The 10,062-nt window shown below is 37.7% G+C and overlaps 1 protein-coding gene across 1 annotated transcript in view; it reads left to right on the forward strand.

Annotated features, from left to right (window-relative positions):
- Positions 1–9,589, forward strand: part of LOC124897056 — a 65,726-nt gene extending 56,137 nt beyond the window's left edge. Inside the window, exon 3 of the mRNA XM_047409289.1 lies at positions 9,277–9,589. Coding sequence (XP_047265245.1) covers positions 9,277–9,572 — 296 coding nt within the window. The 3' untranslated portion in view covers positions 9,573–9,589. The remainder of the gene's footprint in view (positions 1–9,276) is intronic.
- The last annotated feature ends 473 nt before the right edge of the window (positions 9,590–10,062 follow it).

The following is a 10,062-nucleotide window of genomic DNA, read 5'->3' on the forward strand; positions in this document are numbered from 1 at the left end:
GATGGACTTGTCCAGGTTGATGGTTCATGCATAACAGATTGAGGAGCAGAAGTATAAGGAAAGAGAGAGAGAGAGCAGAAGTGTAACCGTCCTCAATTCCGCAAAAAAACTTCAGCCTCAGCTCTATCTTCAGCTAGTGTGCCATCTCTGAAGCTTAGAAATGATAATAGAGATAAGGCGCCAGGCCCTAAACCCCAAGTAAGTATGAACAGTGGTCGCACAAATCCCCTTTGTCAGAAATGTGGTAGAAACCATCAAGGTGTGTATAAAGATGGTAGTGATGTATGCTTTGGGTATGTATGGAAAGCCAGGCCACAGGGTCAGGGACTGCCCATAGAGTGGTCAGTAGGGTCAGTCCAGTCGTCCCCCAGTTCTATCCGATCACCCAACCCTGCAGGGTGCTGCTTTCAGTGCCACCAATGTGCAAAGCCCAAACAGACTTTATGCACTTCAGTCCCGACAAGATCAGGAAAGTTCTCCTGATGTGGTTACTGGTACGTTATATGTCTTTTATTTACATGTTTATGCTTTATTAGACCCTGGAGCTTCTCTTTCTTTTGTAACTCCCTACATAGCTATTAATTTCGGTATCAGTCCTGAGACTTTAGCAGAACCCTTCTCAGTGTCCACTCCAGTAGGTGTTTCTATTGTATCCAAATAGGTATACAGGTACTGTCTGGTCACAATATCCCAGAGAGTCACTTCAGTTGATCTTGTTGAGTTAGAGATGATTGATTTTGATGTCATTCTCAGAATGGATTGGCTTTACTCATGCTATGCCTCAGTTAATTATAGAAATAGAGTTGTTCATTTTAGTTTTCGAATGAACCAGTCCTTGAATGAAAATGTAGTAATTCAGCATTTAGGGGTCAGCTTATTTCGTACCTTATACCTAGGAAGATGATATCCAAGAGGTATGTCTACTATCTTATTCGAGTTAAGACTCCAATTCTAAGACTCCTAGTCTAGAGTCAATTTTAATAGAGAGGGAATTCCCAGACATGTTTCCCGAAGATCTTTCTGGAGTTTCTCCCGGAAGGAAAATTAAATTTGAAATAGACCTTCTTCTGAATACCCAGCCTATCTCTATTCCATCATACAGAATGGCTCCAACAGAACTCAAAAAGTTAAAAGAGCAATGAGCCATTCATGTTAGCCTAACCTCATTTATCATACCAACAAATTCAAAGTATTGTTCGCGTACTCGTTTCTTGCGCTATGATGTCTCATATCATAGGTTCAAACGCTCAGGTTTCTGATTACATCTAGACCTCCCCAGCCCATCCGTAGCAGTAGCAATGGTGAGTCCTCATGTTTAGAGGATCATTTATATCTATTTCAGTTCAGTTCAATAGTTAGTTGGAGTTAGTTGGGGACTTGTCCTATTAACTCCACAGCCAGTCAGTTAGAGGCTTTCGGTCACTTTCATTCAGTTATTCAATTATCAATTATTATTGACAGTCTTACAGTATTATTTTCAGACAAGCATTTTCAGTATTTCAATATAGTTTTGTTTTTGTATATAAAACCTTATGGAGTTTTCATTTGAATTCCGCATATGTTCTCTATTATTTTATTCAGTTCTCATAGTAGGTACCAACATAGGTTATCTTGTGGGCCTTCGAGGTTGTAGGCACCGTGTGGCATCAAGGGTATACTCTCGGGGCATTACACCTACCATAGAGAGCCTCAAACGAAGCCATTTGAATACTAGAGTAATAATTATTGTTGTAAGCAAACTCAATCATAGGTAAGTGGTCATCCCAACTACCTTTAAAGTCAACAACACATACCATCAAAATGCCTTCTAAGGTCTGAATGGTCCTCTCTGCCCGACCATCTGTCAAAGGATGGAATATTGTGTTGAGATGAACTTGGGTACTAAGACCCTTCTGAAAAAGCCTTCCAATAGTGAGAGATAACTGAGTACCTCTATCTGAAAATATGGACAATGGAATTTTATACAACTTAATTAACCCACTGAGATAGAGTCTAGCATAATTTGACTATGAACTTGCCTCTCTTCATCAAAACACAACCAAGACCAATTCTGAAAGTATCACAATAAACTACGAACCTATCCGTACCATCTGGCAAAGTTAAGATTGGGGCAGAAGTGAGTCGAGTCTTCAACTCTTGAAAACTCATCTCACAAGAATCTGACCACTAAAATTTGACTTTATCTGAGTCAATCATGACATGGGGGATACAATAGAAGAAAACCCTTTAATAAACCGTCTTTAATAGCCATCCAAACCTAAGAAACTCTGAATATTTGATGGAGAAATAAGTCTAGGCCATTTTCTCGCTTCTTCAATCTTTTGAGAGTCAACTCTAATTCTATCGCCAAAAATAATATGGCCAAGAAAAGCTACTGATCTTAGCCAAAATTCGCAATTACAGAACTTGGTGAACAACAGATGAGCTCTAAGGGTCTACAACATAATTCTCAGATGGTTTGCATGATCATTCTCACTACAAAAATAGACAAGGATATCATCAATGAAGATTATGATGAACATGACCAAGTAATACTTGAACACCCTGTTCATCAAGTCCTTGAAAGTTGTAGGGGTATTCGTTAGTCCAAAAAACATAACTAGGAATTCAAAGTGACCATACCAAGTTCCAAAAGTTGTCTTCGAAATGTCACATTCTCTGACTCTAAGCTGATGATAGCCGTATCTGAGGTCTATCTTAGATAAATAACTGGCACCCTGAAGTTGGTCGAACAAGTCATCAATTCTGGGAAGTGGATACTTATTCTGGATTGTGACTTTGTTCAACTAATAGTAGTTGATGAATATTCTAAGGAACCATCTTTCTTACGCATGAACAAGACTGGAGCGCCCCAAGGAGAAACACTAGGCCTAATAAAATCCTTATCTAAAAGATCTTTTAACTGTTCTTTCAACCCCTTAAGCTCAGATGGATTTATTTTGTAGGGTGGAATAGAGATAGGTTGGGTAACTGGAAGGAGATCTATTTCGAAGTCAATTTCCCTTTTGGGAGGAACTCTGGGAAGATCTTCAAGGAACACATCTGGAAATTCCCTTACTACTGAAATTGATGAGACTCGGAGTCTTAAAACTAGAGTCCTTGACACAAAAAAGATGGTAAACACACATTTTAGATATCATCTTTATTGCTTTAAAATAAGAAATGATCTGACCCCTAAGCACAAAGGTATTACCCCTCCATTCAATAATTGGTTCATTGGGAAACTAAACCTGAACGACTTTATTTCTACAGTCAACTGAGGCATAGCATGAGTAGAGCTAATCCATATAGAGAATGATATTGAAATAAGTCATCTTTAACTCCACAAGATCAGCTAAAGTGATTTTCTGAGATACTGTGATCAGTTAATTTCTGTATACCCATCTGGTTATAATAAATTTACCCACTGTGATAGACACGTAGAAAGGTATTGCTAACATTTTAGTACTGATACTGAAATTAACAACTATATAAGGAGTTATAAAAGAAAGTGAAGCTCCGGGATCTAACAATGCATAAGTATAAAGAAGGAAAACCTGAAATATACTTGTAACCACATTAGGAGAACTTTCCTGATCATGTCGAGTCTGGAGTGCCTACAACCTGTTTTGGCGTTGTCCCTGGTGCTACTAGAAGTAGCACCCTATTGAGTCGGGCAACCTGCTGGAGCTGAAGAACGATTGGACTGACCCTGCTAACCAGACCTCAGGCAATCCCTGACCCTGTGGCCTGGATTTCCATAACTAAAATACATATCACTACTAGCCTTACACTCACCTGGATGATTCCTACCATATTTCTAAAAAAGCGGATTAGTACGACTACTATTCATACTATCCTGGGACTTAGATCCTGGCGCCCTGTCTCAACTATTTTGCTTGAACTTAGGCACTGATGCACTATCTGAAGATGGAGTTGGGGCAAAAAATTTTTGATAAAACTGAGAACGGTTACCGCCTTCTAATCTTGGTTGAGAAAAGTTAAAACTACCTGTTCTGGCCCTCTTACTCTCTCTTTTTCTCCTTATGTTTTTCCTCCTTAATCTGTTGTGCATAAACAATAAGCCTAGATAGGTCTATCTCCTTAATCAACATGGCAGTCCTACGCTCCTTCACCACACTATCAGGTACACCCGACATAAATTTACTCATTCTAGACCTATTTTCCGCCACCATAGAAGGAGCATACTTCGCCAACTGAGTGAACTTAAGCGAGTATTCCTTTATGCTCATATTAACCTACTTCAAATTGATAAAATCCTAAACCATATCTTCCCTTAACTCTAAGGGAAATAACCTGCCTACAAAAGTTGTGGCAAACTCCTCCCACTCTATCGGCCCTGCATCAACACCATGGTCTTTCTTCCACTACTTAAACTAGGTGTAAGCTACATCCTACTATAGATATGCAGTCAAATCTGCACTCTCACTCGAAGTGACACCTATAATATCAGTCACTTTCTGCATCATATCTAGAAATTCCTACTGATCTTCTTTAGACTTGGATCCAAAAAACAAAGGGGGATTCATCTGAAAAAATCCCAAATCCTAAATGTAGCTATATTAGCCACTGGATTGACTGGAGAAATAGCCTTTTGGTTGTTCTGGGCAGCTACGGAGTGGGCTATAGTAGTGAAAGTAACCCTGAATTTGACATGCAAGACATATTTATTTAAGAAAACTTCCTGAACAGGTAGGGGTATAGGATGATCCCCATTCCTTCTTCTGTTGTTTCTTCTGGGAGGCATTATCTGTAAATAGAATAAAGGATGAGTTAGAAAGATAGCTTAAATAGAGCTCATGCTCTTTCTCATAACATGAATACTGAAAGAAGGGAAACTTACCTAAAATGTTTCATAGACTCTTGTCCATAAGTGTGATGTGCTTCACACCCATGCACAAGACTCTACTCAACGCGGCTTTCAGACTTCCTAGGACACTCTAAACCCTTAGAATATGATACCAAGTTTTGTCATGACCCAAAGCTACCCCCTATTCGTGATAATGGTGCTTACTGACACAAGTGATCACAAGCTAACCCATGAGCTAGTACCTGTTGTAAGTACTAAAAATAATAATAATAATAAAACACATATGTGGAAAATAAACTGCTGAAGTAATACCAATTTCAATATTGAGATGATTACATCACAAGTCTAAAATATCTGATAAATATTAAAAACCAATCGTCTATTTGAAATAATGGAAAAGTACTGAACGAACAGGTAACTGACTAACTGCCGACTGACTGTCTGATTGTCTGAAAGCCTTTAAACTAACGGAGGAGTTGATTGGACAGACCCCCAACAAACTCCGACAAGCTGAACATAAGGAAGTACTGAAATAACTTAAATAAGCAAATCATGTCCTCGATGGATGAAGACTTACGACTACTGCTGTTGAGTACATTGAGTTATCTAAGAGTGATCGGGAAACTGAGCGTCCGAACCTATGTTTAAGACAACATAATGCAAAGAAAAGTATGCGATTAGTACTTTGAATGTACTGGTACGTAAGATAAGGACTGACTAAAATGCATGAGATAACTGAGCATATATTTATGAACATCTAAAATCTGAGAATGCAATACCAAGCATAAACATGTTTCTGTGATAATCTGTAAATAACTGAATAACTGAAAATTTGTATGCTTTGGAAAAGCAAACTTGAGTTGAGACATACCGATAAATGATTAACTGGTATCTGTAGACTGATTAATTGATATTTGAATACTGATCATGTAATACTGAATTGTACTTAGTCTAAATAATTGGACTAAAATTATGGGAGGTATCATGTAACCTACATGCCTCAATTTGAGCTAATTAGGGTCCAACCTGTAACCTCAGTAGGGAGAGTGTTAGAACTATGCCAAGGGTACTAACACTGACTGAATGGATCCACTAAACTGGTGTCCCGAAGGACTAAGGAGTCACCCTCTACTGGCAGGTGAGCCCCCATTCCTGGGTTCTCTTGGTGCTAAATCCTACTCCCAACTAAACTGAACTAAAGTTAACTGAATATTATTTCTGATAATGCTCATCATGATCATATCAACAGAATAAATAGGAATATTCACGGTTTGACTAAATCATTACTTGAAAATCTGAAATCATATAAAACACGTAGGTATCGAGTGTTCATAACCCACCAGCACTAAATGATTATAAAATATGTCATTTAAGCTTAAAAATATAGTATGGAATCATGGTTCAACCCAAGACATAGACATTTCACCAAGCATGTGAAAAGCATGAACTTGAACATGAGTATATTCTAAACATGAGAAATCAACAACACAAAGTTCACTTGAATAAGACAAGGGAAACTGAGATTTAAAGCATGAATAAATCAATTATTCCATAGGATCATACAAGGACTGAATTGAATTAAATTACCAAGAACGTAAAAAAAAATTTGAAAAAAAAAATAGGACAAGAGGAGATCATATTTTTCTCTCAGTGTATGTTAGCAAGGATTCGCTAAAATACGCTGGTGCAGATATGACTTGCTCCACCACCACATCACCATCTAAACTAGTCATCCCGGTAGACTTCCAAAGACCTAGTTTCATTCCATAACCTTTGGAACCTACCTACCCCCAAAATTCATGTCCATTCCAGAGGATGAGGAGGTGAAATTGACTGATTTAGACTCAAATGGGTCAATTCGACTTTGATATTTTGCGGATTCTAGTATGACAAATCATTGACTCTAATTATCTGATTACCTACTATCCCACAACTGCCACCTACAATAAAAAATGATTACCAACAGAATCGACAGGCTGTCAAGGGGAAAACTCCTACGTATGTTGCTCCAATCAGCAAGGATGATAAAAAACTTGTGAAGATTGATAGGGAGGATATCAAGACCCAGGAGGCGTATTAGAAAACTCCATTGATTGGTTATGTCTTAGGAGATACCCCTTTTGTCAAGAGCATGGAGAGCTATATTTTAACTGTCTAGAAAGGGGTAAAAATGCCATAAGTCCTAACTCATCATGAGGGTTACTTCATATTCCAATTTTTATCTCAGGAGAATTGTGACTGTATTCTGAATGGGGGACATATGTATTTCATAATAAACCATTTATAGTTCAAGCATGGGAGTTGAACTTTGAGTTTCAATCCAACTGTATCACCATAATTCTCTTATAGATTACATTTCTTGGACTTTCGGTAGGATACTGGCCAACTGAAGCTTTGAGTAAAATTATGAGTGCAGTGGGGAGACCACTATACACGGATGGGGTAACAGCAGAAATACAGCATATATCCTACGTGATACGAGCCAAATTGCTATCCTAGCTTTGGAAGACATCATTTGAGGCCAACACATGAAGGATTCGATTGTGGTCACATTGAGGGGAAGAGAACATGTATGGAGAGGCCATTTCGAGCATTCCATGAGGCAAAACCACGTGTGGAAGGTGTCTTGGGGGATGCTTGAAGAACCACGGCCTTGGATCATTGAAGATCACTTTCATTAAGGGTTTTTTAGGGATTTCACATGCCTAATTTACACTCTATTGTTACCTACACTTCATTAAGGGTGTTTTGGTTTTATTGTCCTTCAGTTGTAATAAGACTATATATAGTTTAGTATTAGGGATTTTACTCTTTGGTTATTTATTGATGTAAGACTTTGAAAATATTTTAACAAACTCTCTCTAGTGTGAGGAGTGTAACACCTTTAGTTGTAGGGCTTGGAATAGCCACCAAACCGAAATGAGGACACCAAGTATGGATATCACTTGTGTTGCAATCGTTGGCTTAAAATGTTGGTGCTAGAGGAGGTAACATCTCTCTTGTGTCTATGTAAGATATTGGTGATAGTTTGTGTAGGTTTTAAGGGTCCTTAGATTTAATATACTTAGGGTTCTTAGAGTTTATACACTCTTTTCTCAATTTATCTATCCATTTTATCTATTGCAATTCGTGTGTTCTTGTGTTGTCATCTTGTTATCATTTTTGTGTCTTGTTCTTGTGGACAATTTTTGTGTCTGTTTTGTGCCTTGTTTGGACCGTCTGGTATCATTTGGTATCTGAGTGGGCCTACTAACTCAAAAATCATAAAAAAAAAGATGTGTTGAAAAAAACAAAAATCCAAAAAGAAATATTCTGTCCTATTTTTGGTGTCTAGGATAAAATTTGTATCTTAGATTTAGGAGATTTTTCTGCGCTTTGGTTGTTTCTAGTGTTAGCCCCTTCTTCACTAACACTAAAAGAGTCAAGATCCAAATTTTGAGCCACTTCTGAGTTGATCTTGAACTTTGATGGTTGCTATTTTTTTAGGATTGATGGCTTGAAAGTGTATTGTTGATGTTTGTTGTTGAGGATGTGGGTTTGAATACGTGTTTTTGTTCTTGTGGAGTTCAACGTGAGCTAAAAGAAACCAAAATCATTCAATTTGGAGCTCATTTGGGTTGGTTTCCATTCTTGAATGTTCTTGTTGTTCTTCATGTATTGTTGAGCAAGAACATTCAAAAAGGGGTGATTTGATCTAAAAAGGTAAATAAAGGAGTGTGATTTTGTATTTTTCTTGAAAGATACAATCCCAAGACATCCAAAAGGAAAAGGGGACAAAAGGGATTTCAAAAGTCTTGTTTACCAAAAGAGAGTAAAAGCTTATTCCAAAACTAACAAAAGAGGAAAGAGCTAACCACCTTTCAAAAAGGTGTCTTTCCAAAAAGGTGAAAGGAAGTCAAAGCTTTTTTAAATTGAAAAAGAGGCTCCAAGTCTTATTATTTCCCTCCCAAAGCTGATTTTCACCATTCCAAATTAAAATTTGACCAATCCAAATTGCAAATTGCCACGTCACCAAATTGCCACATCACCAAATTGCCACGTCATCAAATGCCATGTCATCACCCTCTAAAAAACAACCTTAGGCTCAAAATTTCAGATTTTTAGTTTCTTATTCTTGATTCCTAGTTTCGTTTATTGACTCTAGTAACTAATCGACAAGCTAGTACTCTTCCACTAGATTGTAAGTTAGTTTTTGTGCTCGCTTCTTCCTGTTAGCATTATTTTTTTGCTTTTATTGTTTTTGAATCATAGTATTTCTTGGTTCAATTTTGGACATTACTTTCTTGAGTCTTCAAGAAAAGAATCCATTCTGACCAAGGAGTAGACTCACCCCTTAATTCATTATGAACTACAAGCCAACTTGCAACTTATGAAACCAAGCGTGAGATGATCAAAGTGTGTGAGAGCGTGGTGAGGATTTTGTGAACTAATTATTTTCTTTTATGAGTTTGTTTTGTTTGTTTTAGGTACAATTGCAATGGAACCTGCGGCTTCAACATCTCAAACCTTAGGCAATGAAACCACAATTGTTATTTTGACTAAACTTGAAGCCATGGCCCGTGAATGGGAAGTGATAAATAAAATATTGGATCATATAGGAATTCCAAGGGAGCAGGTGAGCTACTCGAACACACGTCAAGATGAAGGTCGTAGATCATGTGAGCTACAAGGTAAAAATGCTCCCCTCTACACTTCTATGAACTTGGAATATCGTAATGTGGCTAGTAGTAGCCAAATGGGTATGGTTGGTGGTTTTTCTTAGGATTTGCACGAGCCTTCCCATAGTGGTACCCTTGACATTGTTAGGAGTGAACTCGTGAGCCTATTCTTGGATAAAGATTATGATGTTTACTTAGCTTAAAGGGATGATCATGCATTTGAAACTACTTTGAAACTTGGAAATGATCCCTTAGAGAGTGAGGGTTCCAAATCTGTCTGTAGGATAGATCCTACTCTTTTTAGGCATAATATCTTGTTTAAATGTGCTATAATCACTCCTAATGAACCTAGTGGTGAGGATGATAGTATAGCTTATCTTGAGGGTTATAACCTATATCTAACCCACTATGGAGTGACAACATTCCTCCTTAAGCTGGAAATCTCTTCTTGAAAGATGAGAGTACTCTTAAGGGTAGGAAATGTGTAGTCTTGGGAAGGAATAATCAAACGGGCGAAGATGATCTTGGTTTGCTTGATTGCTTGGTAAACCCGAATTATACCTATTCCTTGAAAAATGAGTTCTATTGTAATCC

Source organism: Capsicum annuum, chromosome 3 (assembly GCF_002878395.1).
Source record: "Capsicum annuum cultivar UCD-10X-F1 chromosome 3, UCD10Xv1.1, whole genome shotgun sequence".
In the NCBI taxonomy this organism is placed as follows: Eukaryota; Viridiplantae; Streptophyta; class Magnoliopsida; order Solanales; family Solanaceae; genus Capsicum; species Capsicum annuum.